This window comes from Seriola lalandi, unplaced genomic scaffold, assembly GCF_002814215.2.
Source record: "Seriola lalandi dorsalis isolate HSWRI2012SDOR001 ecotype SW California unplaced genomic scaffold, Sedor1 jcf7180002054585, whole genome shotgun sequence".
Classification (NCBI taxonomy): domain Eukaryota; kingdom Metazoa; phylum Chordata; class Actinopteri; order Carangiformes; family Carangidae; genus Seriola; species Seriola lalandi.
The window spans coordinates 1141302-1158847 of record NW_019525138.1 but is presented as its reverse complement, the minus strand read 5'-3'; the positions used below and the strand labels follow the sequence as shown (position 1 = coordinate 1158847).

Genomic DNA, 17546 nt, shown 5'->3' with positions numbered 1-17546 from the left:
CTGCACGGACAAAGCATCCTTCAAAATTAAAGATATGTAGAGAAAATAAATGTACATTTTTCACAAAGGATGGACAAGGAGTGACATTATTCTTCATATTTATGAAGCAACTGCAGTTGATTCCACACAATGAACTTTTAGACATTTCAGGCTTCAATGCTTCAGTTCACTTCTTTAACCACTTTACAACAATTTACACAGAAGGAGCACAAGGATGCCACAGATCACAAAGGCTCCACCTCTTCACTCATCAAGGAAAAGCTGTGTTCCTTTCACTACTTCATGGTCAGACAGTAACAAATCACTACATCCAATGGGATCCATACATTGAGTTTTTAACATTCTGAATGTTCATATACTGGGAGGAATCACACTTTCAGTCATGTTACAAATATCACCAAATGTTGAGTCATGGTCTTACAGCTCCAGATGTGCTCATGTTATTTCATGGTGAAAGTACAGTTCACAGCCATGCTGCACAAACAGCATTACAGCTTATTACGACTTCATTTTTGTCATGTCTGAGATCTGTAGCAGTCACTCTTTTGACAGCAAGCCGTCCTGACTGTGATGGAAACATGAGCATTTAATCTCTGTCAGTCTGACATTACAGCTATCACACACTGAGGTTTCACAAATGACCACTAGAGGGTGACAGAGGGATGCATATATATATATATATATATATATATATATATATATATATAATACTGTACTGACTCAGCCCCAGCCTGAGTCAGTGGGGAGGCCTCTCATCAGACACAGTGTCCGCAGTAGGTTATAGTACAGTCCTTTACACAGTCTTGTGTTTGGCTGCGTATTACATGCAACACTCAGACACAGACTGTGCTGTTCTTCTTATCGTAAACGTGGAATAAAGGAGAATGAAACGCTTACTTGGCAGTGAGAGAGTTGACAGCTGACTTCCTCTCATTCAGAGCTTCCTGGAGTTGGCCAATCTGAATGGAAGTGGACCTAATGAAACAGAAAGGAGGTAATGAGATCATGGATACACAATTAGATTTTCTTCCAAATATGTTTGTTTAACTATGTCAATAATGTTTTAGAGGAAGCTGCAGAGTAACTGTTAAAAAAAGTGCTAAGTTTATTTCCTTTGCAAATATAAGGTATTAAAGGCTTATGTGCAACTGTCAGTTATGGTTACAGCAGATGACCAAAAATATTACCATTTGCTCTCACCTGTTGGAGTGGCTTATCTCCTCCCTCTGTCTGTCTATGGTTTCCATCAGGTTTAGGAACTGAAAGAGAGGAGGAACAACCAGAGTGATAACCCATAAACTTCATCCTAAATCTGTCATACTTCACAGATCATTTAAAGTGACAGATTTCCACCCAAATTCTCTTGTATATCAATAAAGGCCCAAAAGTCTTAAGAGTATCAAACACACCGCCAGTAGACTTCACTTCCTCCATAACTGAGGATTGTGATCATATCATTTGAGATGCTGCAGTGGGGATCTGAGAAGTTTGTCTGGTTGTATATTCCAGGCACCTCGAGGGACATTAGACAGTAAGTGAGACATAGCAGCTAGAGCAACAATAAAAGACGCCTCTTCCTGTTTCTCCTTGTTCATTATGATTCATAATATTCATGATTTATAATCTAATACAACTAATAATGCTCATAATTTGTTATTTCTTGAGAAGCTTTTTGAGAAGATGAAGAAACACATCAGGTTCAGTAAAGTGCCACATGACCTGCTGTCAGTCATTGGAATTTAACTTCACCATGTGATTCCATGCTGATGATGCAGGATGACGTCCTCAAAACTGTCAGCCCGTGTGACTTCATGTTTTCTTGGTTTATTTATGAAAAGTCAATGTGAACAAGGACCCGATCATAATTAAAAGGAAATAAACAGATCAATCAAAGTAGTAGTGGTATGAAAGCAGCCTACGAGTATGAGAATTATTCCATGCTTTAGTTTGAGGGTTACCTGGCGGCCCTTCATGTCCTTCAGGGTCTGAATCTCCATGCTGAGGACCTGGGTCCTGCTGCGGCTCTCTCTCAGGGTGGACTGTCTGTCTGAGTTGTGTCCTGTGGTCTGCTCTGAAAGGGTTAAACAATAAGAGCAAAATGGTAAAGAGCAACAGAGGGGAGAGCATGCGTGGAAAAACTGTACCACATTCAAATCAGTTCACTAAACTGAAAACATACTGTTAGAGTTACAATCACAGTTTTGAATTATTACTCCCTCTGAATGAAAGACTGACCAAGTGCTTTGAGTGTATCACAGGGAATGTTGTTTCCTGCCATCTCCAGCTGCACTATGCTCTTGTTCTTCTGCAGAGCCTCGAGCAGGGACCTGCCACCCAGCAGACCGATGCTGTTCCACCTCAGATCTGTGAACAGACAGTAACAGTCATTAAGAGAGGCTAGAGTGGACCATCATTCATGTACATCACAACAGTAACATCAGACTCATTGCAACAGACAAAAAAAATGTTTCTACTCCATGTGCACTTTGTGCTAATATTTCCTGCAGTTCCATCACACACAGCAGCTAAATGATGTTTTCAAATAACAATCAAAAGTGATTCTTGACGACTCCTGATATCAAATACATCATATGTATTTATTAATTTATTATTAAAAGCATAGTTTCTCTCTAAAACTTCAAGCAATAACATCATGCCATACACTTAACATTGAACAGTTTCTGATACTGAACAGACAAAGTGTGAGTCACCCAGCACTTCCAGGGCAGTGTTGCGTTTGAGTGCCAGAGCGAGCTCAGATGCTCCGTGGTGGTTGATCTGATTGTTGCGCAGGTCCAGGTGAGTCAGCACACCGTTGGAGGCCAGACCCTCACAAAAGAGTGAGAAGGCCTCATCCCACACCCCCAACGCATTCCACTCCATCACCAGCCTGCAAACAGCAGTTAGGAGCTTGTGTTAATTCATGGGGATGGGGCATTATCCACTGTTGCAGCACTGTGGAGTTATTTTTAGTTTCAAAAATCAGGTTTATGTCCTGATTGAGAATCTTTCTCAAAGAACAGATGGGTGACTTATTAACTGACTACTAGAATATGTAGTAGCAGTAAAATTTTATGAATAAATACATCTCTGACCATTCCAAGCTATATGAGCAGATCTGTAAATATAGGACTCATTTGGGTTTCAAGCCTAATTAACTCAACTACTCAGATGTTTGTCTGGTAACTGTTCAAGGAAAGACCAAGCAATCATCCAATACTAAACTATCAAATATATGCAGGTGGTCAGGCTAAAGTGGGCAGCAGGAGAACTGCGGATAATTTCAACCTTGGGTATGTTGCAATGTACACTGATCAACCTACACATAAAAACTCATGTTGGCATAAAAGCATACACTAAATCTTGTGCTACTGAACAATGAGAGTGAGGCTCTCCCACAGGTTAATCCAGCCATGGTTACTCCACACACTGCAGCTCAAACAAGGAGCTGTGATGTCCAATGTATGAGCAGAACTAGCAGCACCTGAATTCTTAAGCATAATCATTATCGGCTGCATCATATATTTTATAAGCAGATGCAAAATAAATGTTAGCAGCTGTACAAACAGCAGGGTGTTATTGGTTTTCAATGATTTTATACTAACTTCCTTTATGATTTTGATTGTAACATACACAATGCGCCTGTCAAGCTTATTTTATGTGAGGTTCTTATGATTTGACATCATTTTTGATCTTGGAAATAGTAGTTTGACTCAAGGTCCACTTACTAGCTTTTTACCTATGCTTTCAACCACATCTCAGTGGATAGAGTGTGTTGAGCTGTCACGGAAAGGTTCCATACTTAGGTCAGGTGATGTCAAGTGACAACTAAGAAAACTCCATCTGCTCATGAAGATCATGAGATGTGGATGAAAACTCCAGAAACAGACAGCAGATGAACCTGGAGTTGAGATTATTCTGTTGGAATCTATGAGATGTATTTGATATTTTTATGAAACAAAGAGATATCAGATTTAGGGAGTCATCTCAAAGAGTTTAGATGTTATTACATCTGAGCTGAAGCAGTTCTACAAGGAAAAATGGTCCAAAGTTCCTCCTGAAAATTGTGCAGGTCTGATCAGCAGCTACTGGAGGAGCTTATATTAGGTTATTGCTGCCAAAGGAGGTTTGATCAGTTATTAAATCAAATGGTTCACTTAATTTTTCCACCGGCACTGTGAATGTTTAATAGGTCAGATCACATTTTATCACCAAATAATACAGACATTAATCTGTCTCATTCTTATCCTGTTTAAATGCTACTTGTGATGTGTTTCCTGATGAAGGCCATAAATTGAAACTTCTCAGTCAAGCTCTCCTACTGTGAGTGTTGGAGTTTTGACCTCTTAAGACTTTGTCCTTTCTCCTTGAAGCTTATTTTGCTTCTACACAATGAATACAGCAAACCAGGTCATTCGAAGGGTTCACTGACTCTCTCTCTCTTACCATGTTTTGCATCACAGCTACACAAAATATTCTCACATGTAGGACATCATTCTCACCTACGCAGAGTCTTGTTGTGCGCCAATAATTTCCCCAACACCTCAGCCCCTGAAGACCTCAGGTTATTTCCCTGTGAACAATAATTTGCATCAGCTATCAATAGATAAACATCTCACAGAACAAAATCCATTTGTGTCTGAGGGTATCAACATTGAAATTTGGCAGGTGATACCTTCAGATCCAGGATTTTCACAGTGTTGTTGCCAAACAGGCCAGTCAGGAGTACTTTGGCACCTGATAAAAGCAGACACTGTTATCTTGTACTTAATGTCAGTCAACTCTCACATGCAGAAAATGTATATGATATATCTGATTGTTCTGAGCCATAGAGCTCCACTGTTTCCATAAAACTTTTAAAAACACACTGTTGCACTGGATTACTTTGAACACACACACACTGTAGTTTATTTTGACTCAGTACCACACACACCATCCTGCTGCTGTCAGTACTGACTACAGCACCAAATGTGGATTAATCCGCTGCTGAAAATAGGCCCTAACAAATTTGCTCCTGTTTGAGTGAAGTTTGATGCAGGTGCAGCTGTTTTATGAAATTACTGAACCTTAAAATCAAATTATATATTCATAAGCTGTTTTCAAAGATTAGTGTCTTTTCATTTGATTTTATGATAATAAGAACTACATTCAATAACATAAGCTTTACCCTTCAAAAGTCAGACTGCATCAGATGAGTTTGCAGCAGCTACTTCAGCCAAACTCAGGCAGGTTTTATTGAAAGGTCACAGGCAGTAGTAAGTAACCATACTGGACTTTCTTCTCTTGCAGCTTTAGTCAAGGTAATAGTGAACCAATGTATGAGTTATGGTAAAAGTATCAAGCTTGTATATGTATTTTTAAGTATGCAAATTGCCACCTATTAATAAGCAACTCACAATATTAATGTATATCAGGCTACATATGGTCGGTTTGTCCGTCTTAAAAACTCACACACCTTCCTCGCTGAGCATGCAGTCACTGAGTGACACCTCTGTAAAGTAGGTCTCTTTTTGGAAGGCCCTGGCCAGCACAGAGCAGGTATCCACCGACAGGCTCTGTCCACTCAGGTCCAGCCTGGAGCCTTGAGCAGCCCTGCCCTCCTGAAGCTGTGCCACTACACTCTCCTGGGGCTCCACACCTCCCTCCTTACACAAACGCAGGTACATCCGCCTGAAATCCTCCATTCTGGGTCACCAGTCCCTCCTTTTCATCTGAGATGCAAATGCTGTCTTCACGTCTCTGTTCTTTTCTCTGGGACTTGACCTGTTGACAAAAACAGAGCTAAGACGATCAGTCATAATCATAATCAATCGAAAGAAAATTATCCTGTGACTATATTGATATTTGATTAATTCTTCAATTCAGTTTGTAAGCAAAAAAGCCTAATTTTGTTCTCTCTTGTGATTGGAAACTGAATAGGCCTTGGTTTTGGACTGTTGGTTGGACAAAACAAGCTATCAGATGACATCATGTTGGGCTTTGGTAAATTATGATGCACACTTCAATCATTTTATAACATTTTATGGACCCAAGGTTTAATATAAGATTTTAAAAAAAAATGATAGATGAATTGTCAAAAATAATCTAATTACTAACACAGTGTTGTGTGAGATCATGGGTCTGATAGAACACAGGTTCTCATTCTGGTGATTCCCTTTGTCCATCAAAAACATCCAAGCTGCAGGCCAAAGGGAATTCTCTCTGCTAGATGCTGTAGCATGGGACCAGGGTCAAACAGCAGTAATCGGTCCGTGCTTCCCTCTAGAGCTCCTCTGTTCTTATTAAGAGGAAATTACAGCTACAAGAGTCACTCATTCACAAACACTGGGCTAGCATCAGTTCAATCCGGGGTCAACGACTATACCAGCTATATGCAATCAACACCTAAGTCTCGAAAAGCTGACCTTGCAAATGCCCAAGGAGCCAAACTCCAAAAACTGTAGCGGTTTAAACTGCATCGTGATTTAGACAAAAGCACATACAACATAACATAGAACGGAAAATCTTTCCAGCAACTCTAGAATCTAACTTTTCAATTCGGCAAAATCCACTCAAAGAAGCTGACTACATTTATAATCAATTTTAACTTTAATAGCTGATTTGCCAGTAAAGTTAGCTGGCAGATGGAAGCAGTGTGGCACAAAGGCATAAACATGTCATATCATGTAATTGCCGAATCAGAATATGGTTCATATTGATTCAGAAACTGCACTGTTACAAATTTTGAATGGAAGTGTCGCGTAACGTTATCGTCACAGAGCGTCGGCTAACAAATGGTTAAGCGACGTGAGATAAGGTGAGTCTTTGAAGAAGTTTTCCTAAACATTAATAACGTCACCTTCAGACGAAAAAACTCACATACCTCAGCGGCTACAGCACAAATATCTTCCTGGCAATTGTTGTTGTTTTAGATAGCTCAGCTGACAAGCGGAGGAAGCCAAGCGACAAAGTAACTAGGAAGGGTATTTCCGCGCAAAGTATCTTGGTCAGTGTAGTTTCGAAAAAAACATTTTCGAGCCAGGTACCCTCGTCCTGAGAGAGGATAAGTAAAACGAATTAAACTGTACTTAATCAAGCTTTAGTGGTCTAAAACTGAGATGAAGCGTAATGATATTTAATATAATGTTATTTCATGTCATTTTATTTTGACTTGTTGTAGTCAAAGACGCAATCAACGATTGAACCAGTAGATGGCGGTAACACAACAACCAGTCGCTAAGCTTCAGTTTACAAGTAGAAGAAGAAGAGTGTTGGCCGTGGAGGACTGAACAAGCATGGCTGGAAACATCAGTAACTCAGCGGCTCCGATATCTAGTTCTCTGTCTAAACTGCAGTCTTTAAATGGGTTGTTTGCAATATATAAAAAACAAGGGCCGACATCCGCAGACGTGTTGAATGCACTCAAAGAAGCTTTACTCAGGGGTAATACGACAGGACAGCATCAAGACATACGTCTGTTGTCAACTGCTGTCGCTGACAGTGAAATGTTTGTGTGTCACGTATCTTTCAGAAGCTGGAGTAGAAAACCCAAACCCGCGAAAGAGAAGGAAGCAGAGCCTAAAGATGGGGCACGGGGGGACCCTGGACAGTGCTGCCAGTGGGGTGTTAGGTAAGAGGACAGTACCATGTACACAGCCGGGTGGTGCACGTGCGGCATTTGTCATTCCTGCCTTGTTAGAGGTTTTAACTGTTAGCCACGTATCTCGATTACATTTACTTACTGAAAACTGCCATCAAGCCTGTTAAAAAGGGGGAAATATTTGTATTGTATACAAAAACATATACATATATGTCTACCTACAAAATAAAGCTACAGAATAGAAGGCCTATCAGTACTTCCCAATACTACCGTGGCCCTGAGAGTTCAACAAACTGCAACCTATGAAAACACATAAATTCAGAAAACATCCATTTGACAGCACATTTACTGCAAATACCCACAATGCAACCAAATATAGAAACACACTGCAAGTAGCAAAGACAACAACAGAAGTGTTTCCAGGGGACACAAAAAAAATTGATAATCCCAGCTGGGAGGCACTTGCATGGATATATTATAATACATCCATGTGCAGTTGTTGCTCAATGCTTTTAAATTCAAAAGTTACAAAGCATTGAACAACAAGGTCGTCCCAGCCAGGTTGATCACTTTTAAGTTCATATCACTTATGTTAGTAAGGAAACTAAAACAGTATCAAGAAAAGTGTTCCTGCTATCAAATACCTCATCTCTAAAAGTAAGATCCTCTGAATCAAGTTGTGTCATGGACTTCATTTTAGTCAGAATATTTGTAAGGATACAACAGCATATCTTTACACAAAGAGAAGCTCTCACCGTTTATTAACAGTCGAGTTAACAATAAAATGCAACAGATGAACAAACTTATATATATGTATGAGTAATCTACCCTTCTCGATGATCATCAATCATCAATAGAATATAAATAAAATAAAATATTATATTCATATTTATAATAACAAAAACAGGACAGACAAGGTTACCAAAAAGGTCTAATGTCAACATCCTCATTCAGTTGCTGAAGAGATTCAGTATTCAAAGTAGGCAGTACATCTGATAAGTTTTACTTTGGCAACGTTTGATTTCATGAACTCAGTCCCAAGGAGGAGTGGCAACTTCCTCAATACCTGTTATATGTATGTATGTATTGGTTTGTGTTAATGTTGTGTTGTGCCTTAGTGAAGTGCACCTCAGCCAGTTTTGAACATCCCTCATCTGACTCTAGATATGTGTTCAGTGACGCATGTACACGAAGAATGGGATAGGCTAGACCACACAGGCAGCTGATGAGGTGTACTGCTTGTGTTGTACTACAAATAATTACATGTATCATTTTAATATCATGAGCAACTTGTGGACAATGGAGGGGGTGTAGATACTGTAAAGACATGTCTGAATGGATATGCATGTCAGATGTGTGAGGCTGTACTTAAGCACAGTGATACTGTGAGCAAAATGCTAATGTCAGCATGCTAACATGCTGATGACTATTTATAAAGTGTACCATGTTCACACACTTTTAGTGTGTTAGCATGCCAAAGCTTTCTGCAGTGGACACACAGTCCAGCAGCTCATTAGTTTTGAAGGTATTTGTTCATAAAGCAAAGGACAGGATAAAATGAATTTTCTGCCTGATGATGGAGCTAGATGAAAGGTCAGAGGATCGACAGAGGATCAGCCAGAAATTCACCAAAATGATCACTATTCATTCTGAGGGCAACATGAAAGTCTCAACCAAATTTCACTGAAAAACAAAAATGGCAACCTCATGGTGGCGCTTGAGGAAAATAGAGAGGATCAACAAAGTTCCATTGGTGACCATGAATGTTCCCTCTTGACATTGTCAGAGAGATGTTAATCAACCATGATTTTTGCTGAGGTTGTAGTCAGTAATAGTGTTGTCTACATCCATTAAACTGTGGGACTAGATGAACTGTGTAGTCTCTCATGGAGCTGGATTCACAATCGCGCTGAAAATCAAAGTAAAATATCGAAATCACAGGCTGATCCAACTTTTGTGAATTTCATCACAGCAACTCATAATGTGTCTCAGTAGTGTGTAAGGCCCCCACGTGCCTGTATGCACTCCCGACAACCTGTGGGCGTATGGTGTCCAGAAGGATCTCCTCCCTGACCTGGATCAGGGCATCAGTGAGCTCCTGGACAGTCTGTGGCGGTACTTGGCAGCATCTGATTCACAGATACATAACATCCCATAGATGCTCAGTTGGATTTAGGTCAGGGGAACGTGAGGGTCAATCAATGGCATCAATGCCTTCATCATCCAGGAGCTGCCTACACACTCTGGCCATATGAGGCCGGGCATCGTCCTGCACCAGGAGGAACCCAGGGCCACTGCACCAGCGTCAGGTCTGACAATCGCTCTGAGGATTTCATCCCTGTACCTAACAGCAGTCAGGGTACTGTTGGCTATGTGCGACCCTACAAGGATATGCTTCCCCAGACCATCACTGACCCACCGCCAAACTGGTCATGCTGGATGATGTTACAGCCAGCATAATGTTCACCACGGCGTCTCCAGACTCTTTCACGCCTGTCACATGTGCTCAGTGTGAACCTGCTCTCATCTGTGAAGAGATCAGGACGCCAGTGGCGGACCTGCTAATTCTGGTGTTCTCTGGCGAATGCCAGTCGAGCTGCAGGGTGCTGGGCTGTGAGCACAGGTCCCACTAGAGGATGTCGGGCCCTCATGCCACCCTCATGGAGTCTGTTTCTGACAGTTTGGTCAGAAACATGCACACCAGTAGCCTGCTGGAGGTCATGTTGTAGGGCTCTGGCAGTGCTCATCCTGGCAGGTACCGGCCCTGCTGCTGGGTTGATGCCCTTCTACGGCCCTGTTCAGATCTCCTCATGTAACAGCTGGTCTCCTTGTTTCTCCTCCATGCTCTTGAGACCGTGCTGGGAGACACAGCAAACCTTCTTGGGATCTCACGTATGGATGTGCCATCCTGGAGGAGCTGGACTACCTGTGCAACCTGACTGGGCTGCAGGTACCGCCTCATGCTACCAGTAGTGACAAGGACACTAGCAAAACACAAAACTAGAGAACAATCAGTCAGGAAGGATCCGGAGAGAGCAACTGTCTGTGGCCACCACATGCAAAACCATTCCCCTTTTATTGTCTTGCTTTGGCCTCTCCATTGCACCTGTTGTAACTTTCCCTTCCACCAAAGCAGGTGAAATTGATTCACAATCACTTGTGCTTCCTAAAAGGACAGATTTATATCCCTGAAGTTTAGCTGACTTGGTGTTATATTGTGATGATGAAGTGTTGCCTTAAGATTCTAACATGGTCTCTTTTTCTTTCAGTTGTTGGTGTTGGGAATGGCACAAAAATGCTCACTACCATGTTAACTGGTTCAAAGGTGAGTTTGTTTACACTTAATGTTAAAAAGTGAAAAAAGAGCTATGAATCACTACAGTGGCAAGAAAAAGTGTGTGAACCCTTTGGAATGACCTTGTTTTCTGTATTAATTGGTCATGAAATTTAATGAGATCTTCATCTAAAGTCGCAACTTATAGACCATAGTCTAGTTTTACACCCGTAAAACATTTACAGTGCTGGTAGAAAAAGTTGCATTTAATTTAATAACTGGTTGAACCTCTTTTGGCAGCAATGACCTCACACCAGCTCCTCCAGTAGCTTCTGATCAGACCTGCACAATGTTTACGATGAATTCTGTGGACCATTCAGCATTATATAGCTGCTTCAGCTCGGATAGATTCTCATTATTGGGCTGTAACTAACGTAGGAGCAGAAGGCTGCATCCAGTTTTCCTACGGCTGTTGCTGGGAACCTTCAATAAAGCAGCAGTGGATGATCTCAGTGTTCTCGGAGGTACATAGTTAATCAGGGAGTTAGCAATGTAGCTTGGTCCTTGCCCATTAAGGCCTTTGTATATGAGGAGGAGCAGCTTGAAATCAATCCTGAATGTCACAGGAAGGCCATGCAGAGCCTCTAAAACTGGACTGATGTGCTCTCTCTTCTTGGTTCTGGTTAATAGCCAAGCTGCAGAGTTTTGAATGAGCTGAAGTCTCTCAGTGGTTTTCTTCAGCAGCCCAGTAAAAAGTGTGTTGCAGTAATCAAGTCGGCTGTAGCTGTTTCTGTGTCTGTGGAAAATGATGTTTTTGTCACCTTGTTGATGTGGGACTTGAAGCTTAGATCTGAATCCAAGATAATGCCAAGACTTGTCACCTCAGATTTAATCCGGGGAATCAGTTTCCCCAGGTTATTGAACAGCATTGTTTTTTTTTGTTTTGGGGCCGACTAGTAGGATTTCAGTTTTGTCCTCATTTAACTTCAAGAAGTTGTTGCTCATCCATTTATTTATTGCTAGAAGACATATAGTAATGGAGTTTATAGCTGCAGCATCATTCGGTTCAGCAGAGATGTACAGTTGTGTGTCATCAGCGTAACTCTCTGATGATGTTACCAATTGGCAGCATGTACAGTGAGAATGATAATGGGCCAAGGCAGCTCCCTTCAGCAACCCCACAGCAGATGTTGTGTTTCTCAGACACATGATCTCCAAGACTGACGTAAAACTTCCTCCGTTGTTTTGAACCAGTTTAACACAGAGTCAGAAAGACCAACTTTTCAAGATGATTGATATGAATATTATGGTCAGTCGTATTAAACGCTGCACTTAGGTCTAAAAGGACAAGAATTGAGACCTTATTTATAGTGTGTAAGAGATCAAGAAAACCTCATTCCACCAAAGATAATTTTATTCATTTATTTGCTGCACCATTCCGAAAAGTCGCTTTTGGAATGTATCAAGCTTTTACGGAGCTGTGATAGAGGTTTTTAGTGGAGGAAGTGATGTAATGGCTGCACATACTGGATTTTTAAGTCCAATTTTAATATCAGATTTTTAAGAAATCTAATAACAATGCATCATCTGATCATTTTTTAACATAAATATTTGATTAAAAAATCCCTTAAATTCTGTATTAAAGAATTGTGATCCACATTGTAACATTCTTAACTAGCTCCAAGATATATTCTGTATTCCTGTACTGACATTTCTTGTTACTTATTGGCCGACTGATGCTAAACTGATGCTAATCATCTGTGAAAGATGTGTTATAGATACGTGTGTGTGTGTGTGTGTGTGTGTGTGTGTGTGTGTGTGTGTGTGTGTGTGTGTGTGTGTGTGTGTGTTCATTTTTCAGAAATACGTTGCTGTGGGGGAGCTGGGTAAAGCAACAGACACTCTTGATGCTACAGGCAGTGTGACTCTGGAGAAAGACTTCAGTAATACAGCAAGCACACATCTCATCATTTCACCTTCAGCGGTTTATAATCCACTCATGGAAGCCACTGTTTCACCTGGAACATACACACTACAGTACAACATTTCACAGTGTGTTTGTGATGTTTATTTATTTCCTTACAGAACACATAACCAGGTTGGACATTGAGGAGAAGCTGAAATCTTTTACCGGTGACATCATGCAAGTTCCTCCACTGTGAGTAAGGCCTCCCATCTGAGAATATGTTTCCATGACGATAACACTTGTGTATGTGAAAGGAAACTGTTCAAGCTTTTCTACTTTGGACACTGAGTTTTTCTCTTGCACCATCATCAAGACAAATTTTCAGCTTTCTATACTTATTCTCAGCTCTGTGGAATCAAGCCGTCTTATTTTGGGGACCCTGTGGACTTGACAGTGGACTTTCCCACCAAATTTCCCATTGGCACACAATATAGTGAGTAATGTCACAGGCATAAACAGGGTTAGCATAAACACAGTCCAGAGGAAGAAGCCTTTCGCCTCTGTTGATTCCATAACCTGGGCTCTATTTTTTCACGTTGTTGAAAGAGGTTTGTTATTATTCATGATGAACAGTGTGATATTTGAACACAAGCTCACTGTGATTTCCAGCATTTCCAGTATAATCTGTGTACAACCATTTAATAAAGGGTGCTGCAGGACTTAAACAATAAGGTCACCATCTGCTGTTCTTACATTGTCATGTAGCTTTTGTCGTGTGTGATGTTGCTTGTTGTGATTGGCTGAAATGATCTTTAGACCGGAAGCAATTAGTTGATCCATCAATCAATCAACTGAGAGATAATGAATGTGCTATAATTTTGATAATGGAAGAAATTGTAGAGCAATGTTTAAGCAAGAATGGCAAACAGTCTCAAATGCGAATATTCTGGGGAGCCGGGTGGCTCACCTGGCGGAGCGGTGCCGCTCACCTGGAGGAGCGGTGCTGCCTTGCCGGGTGGCTCACCTGGTGGAGCGGTGCCGCTCGGGCTCGGTCCTGGCTGCAGTGACCATGGGTTCGGGTCCGACCTGTGGCCATTTGCTGCATGTAGTCCCCTGTCTCCTACTCTCTCACTCTCCCACTTCACTGAGATTTTATAGCCCAAACGATATTCAGTTAATCACTTTGCAAAATAATTTTAAGTTGCAGCCCTGCAACTGTCTTATCACAGGCAAAACAGGAGCTAACTGACCCTGAAGCTAATAAAATAAATTCCACCTTTCAGCAGAGCCTTATCTCATTAACCTAACGGTAATAAAAGAATAAATAAATTAGCCAGTATGCTGCAGTTTTTTTATTGGGGTGCAGTGAACCTTGCATCCTCTAGAGGTTGCTAGCAGGACTTAAACTTTTAGTTTTACTTCTGTCACCTTGTCTGTGAAGAAGCTTTCCTGCCAGTTTAAAGAAACAGGCTGAAGTTTCTTTCTTTCACAGGGAGGGAGAAAGGGATTCTTCTGCAGCAGTGTCACATGGGTGGAATCTATATACACTCTCCTTAGTGCAGCTTTCTTTTCAAATAAAAACCCCTTCATTGTACTTCATTGTAGTGTGACTGTTGAGTTTTTCTCATTTTAGCTACTCTGCTCTGAAGAAGGACGGCCAGCGTCTGTCTGTCCTGCTGAAGCAAGGTCACAGTGTTGAGGCCAAGCCTGCCAGACCGGTCACTGTGTACAACCTGACCCTGCAGGAGTTCAAACCTCCTCTCTTCACTCTGGGTTAGCACAAGTTGCATAACAAAGTGTTTCTTTCTCCCTCTGTGTAATACTGACCTCTTACACAGCACGTTGGATGTCATTTCCTGCTGTGTCTGTATTCTTTCTGTGTTGAAATGCACATTCAGAAAACAGTGACAGTAGTTGTCTCCCTGACAGATATAGAGTGTGGTGGTGGATTCTATGTCAGGAGCTTGGTGGATGACCTGGGAAAAGGTGAGATTCATTGATTCTATGTCACAGTTTCATCCTCAGCACATTTATGGACATGTCAATAGACTGAACCAACAGATGAGAAAGTATAATCAGCATCTGTGCTTGCAGCTCTGTCGTCATGTGCTCATGTGAAGGACCTGATCCGGACCAAGCAGGGCCAGTTCACGCTGGAGGAGCACACCTTACATGAGGAGCAGTGGACACTGGGAGATATCTTGCGCTCTCTGCAGAGCTGCTCAGAGTCAGAGCAGCGTGTGGACTGTACAACACCAGCAGAGGCGGACAGCTAAAGAACACACTCTGAACAGGACCCGGTCTGAACGTTAGCAGCTGGACTTCCTGTCCGTTTGTGCTGCTTATCAATGAAGAGAACATCAGGTCTCGATGTGTCTGTTTCTCCCAGATATTTCAAGTTGTGTTTTATAAATTGTGACAAATTAAGACAATTGTCAAAACCTCTTTTTTTGGAACTCACTGGTCCAGTGTTGTTATTCTACACTGGATTCATGATTTCAAGTCCACATTTTTGTTTCTGTCCTGTCTCTGTCTCATCTGCAATTTTAGTTTAATTCCATTTGTAAATAATTGTATTTTAAGTTTGCACCCCCGACTCCAGCCTCTGTCTTCATTCACTCATAGCCCTCTTATAGAGCTGGGTGATAGACACAAATAAAGAATATATTACTTACTTTAAGGGTCAGGTTGCGTTAGGGAAGAGTGTTTGACAATGCACACTGCATTTTTAAATTTTTGAGACTTCAAAGTCTAACATGAAACAGACTGACACTGTATATAAAACCAAAATTGGAAAAAAAAATTAGAACTGAGGGTTTATTCGAATTCCGAAAAGATTTCAAGTATGTCTTTATTTTTGTCTCATTACTGTATTAAAATAGATTTTCTGTTTGCCACAATTGTGAGGAACTTTTTAGATCAGCACAAATATTGAGGTAGCGTATTATAATATTGACTGATGTGGAAAAGAGCTGTATGGTCTTGGTTAAGCTGTTATCTTCATTTAGAGGGTCCAACAGGGCAGGTAAGATATATGAATCAGTCAACGTGGTGATGTATTGGTGGAAACGCCCTGCTGGCTGGTCTAAAAACTCTTCCAAAAAATATCTTATATGAAATGAATCTGTTCTTCCAATACAGTAGGTTTTTTTTTTTTTTAGGTTTCAAGCACTCACATCAAGTGTTGCTGCGTCAGCACTGTTGTACATACAGCAAGTCTAATTTCATTTGTTCTGCATTCGCAGATTAAATAAATATTGGAGTGAAAATAACATTTCTTCGTTGTTAAATACTTTGATTTTATTTCTCACTGATGTTTCATACTTGTTCTTTTTTTGGTACTTATTTCTTTGTTTCGTTTGAAAAACTGAAATGCATACTTTGGTTTCCGAGTGGACTAACGGTGTACCTGCCAAGTGAAGTGGTGTAATTAGGTATATATAGTCCATATTTAATGTGATAATGGTGCTGCAGTATGGGAGAGACACACAGATTGGTCAGCTGGTCGACAGTACGTATGGAAAACAGTTCTCTTCAGGAGGCATGAAAAATAAACTGCATACCGCTACTTTTTTAAATAAGTCAAAATGTTGAATCATTATTTTATCATTTGGATTTGGGAAGTATTCTTGTGGCTTAAACCTCTAAATTGTATTTTTGTAACAACTCTTGAAAGTTAAAGTTTCAATTTATGTTCTGACGTTAATTTTCTATCTGATAATTATGAGTCAGCTAGTCAGAAAAAAAGAAAGACACTAAGTAAGAAATAATATGATACTTTATCAAAATCTTGATTTATAATTTCATATTCTTAACATAGTGCCTTATGTCATCATTTTGTCTTTGTATCTCACAGTAGACATAAACAGGCCACAGCAGGAAAAGCAGAGGTTTAATCAGTAACATTAACAATGGGCGCATTCCATGTATGTGAGCCATTTCCAGGCTTCTGGTCTTGTGCATGCTCGCTAAGTGACATTCATGAGATTGAGGCATTGTTAATGTTACTCATTAGACCTGTGTCTCTCCTGACGGGTCAGAATGTGTGCTGTGATTCATTGGCTCATTCTGCCTTAAGGACCCTGCACAGCCACACACACTGCTAGAGGACTCTGGAGAAGGAGACCTGACCTGATGTCACCAAACTATGAACTGAAATGAATATGGTGTCACGTACAGCAAAAGCTACAAGGAGAGTGAGAGTACTGTCAATCAAGCACCGTCTGTACAGCCCACACAGTCTCATCAACAATCAGTGTGAAAGGACAGCTGCATCTTTCTTGTCTAAGCTTTCTTTATTGGCTGCAGAGGTTTAAAAAAAAAAATCTGATTTCAAACCAGTTCAAAACATTTTAAAGGCTCCAGTGTTGTGAGTCTGAATGGGTGGAACATGGTTTAAATGTCTTTCAACTTATCATTACATGACACTAGTCATGATTTTGATTTGTGTAATGATTTTGATTTAAGTCAAAATAATTGGATGCAGTGACTTTATGACTGTGACTCTCTCTCCCAGTTTAGATATAATTTTAATGTAGTGAATTTTTTTTATACTTGGCAAAAAAGGGGGCGTTCCGTAACGGGTCATGAAACGTAATCCGTTGATTTGGTGTACATGGAGCTGAATTTCCTTTACGCTATGTTTCGTGACAGTCAGCAGGACTTACAGTTTGTCCAATAGTCATCAAATTTAATATCTTGATTAAAAAGTGTCACTTTTTTTTGTGACAGTACAATATAATCTTGTGACTCCAGCGTTATTTAATTGTTTTACGGCTCGGGTGGGG

The 17546-nt window shown here is 40.7% G+C and overlaps 2 protein-coding genes across 2 annotated transcripts in view; one reads left to right on the top strand and one right to left on the bottom strand.

The window, feature by feature from the left end:
- Nucleotides 1–6967, bottom strand: part of lrrc45 (leucine rich repeat containing 45) — an 18274-nt gene extending 11307 nt beyond the window's left edge. Inside the window, exons 1-9 of the mRNA XM_023418863.2 lie at nt 6863–6967; nt 5456–5763; nt 4676–4737; nt 4503–4573; nt 2712–2890; nt 2236–2364; nt 1959–2071; nt 1201–1259; nt 898–975 (exon numbers count right to left, since the gene is read on the bottom strand). Of these exons, the coding sequence (XP_023274631.1) occupies nt 898–975; nt 1201–1259; nt 1959–2071; nt 2236–2364; nt 2712–2890; nt 4503–4573; nt 4676–4737; nt 5456–5684 (920 nt within the window). The 5' untranslated portion in view covers nt 5685–5763; nt 6863–6967. The remainder of the gene's footprint in view (nt 1–897; nt 976–1200; nt 1260–1958; nt 2072–2235; nt 2365–2711; nt 2891–4502; nt 4574–4675; nt 4738–5455; nt 5764–6862) is intronic.
- A 287-nt stretch (nt 6968–7254) lies between these two features.
- trub1 (TruB pseudouridine (psi) synthase family member 1) lies at nt 7255–16031 on the top strand. The gene is made up of 8 exons (XM_023418806.2): nt 7255–7422; nt 7511–7609; nt 10849–10904; nt 12715–12796; nt 12939–13011; nt 14393–14532; nt 14689–14745; nt 14854–16031. The coding sequence occupies exons 1-8, from the start codon at nt 7275–7277 to the stop codon at nt 15033–15035; spliced, it is 837 nt and encodes a 278-aa protein (XP_023274574.1). The 5' UTR covers nt 7255–7274; the 3' UTR covers nt 15036–16031.
- The last annotated feature ends 1515 nt before the right edge of the window (nt 16032–17546 follow it).

What these genes read in the sequence shown, in the direction of transcription:
- trub1 (XM_023418806.2), top strand. Translation starts at nt 7,275, where the DNA reads ATGGCTGGAAACATCAGTAACTCAGCGGCTCCGATATCTAGTTCTCTG. An exon ending in CAAAGAAGCTTTACTCAGGG is followed by an intron (nt 7,423 to 7,510) that starts GTAATACGACAG and finishes CGTATCTTTCAG; the next exon opens with AAGCTGGAGTAGAAAACCCA. An exon ending in TGCTGCCAGTGGGGTGTTAG is followed by an intron (nt 7,610 to 10,848) that starts GTAAGAGGACAG and finishes TTTTTCTTTCAG; the next exon opens with TTGTTGGTGTTGGGAATGGC.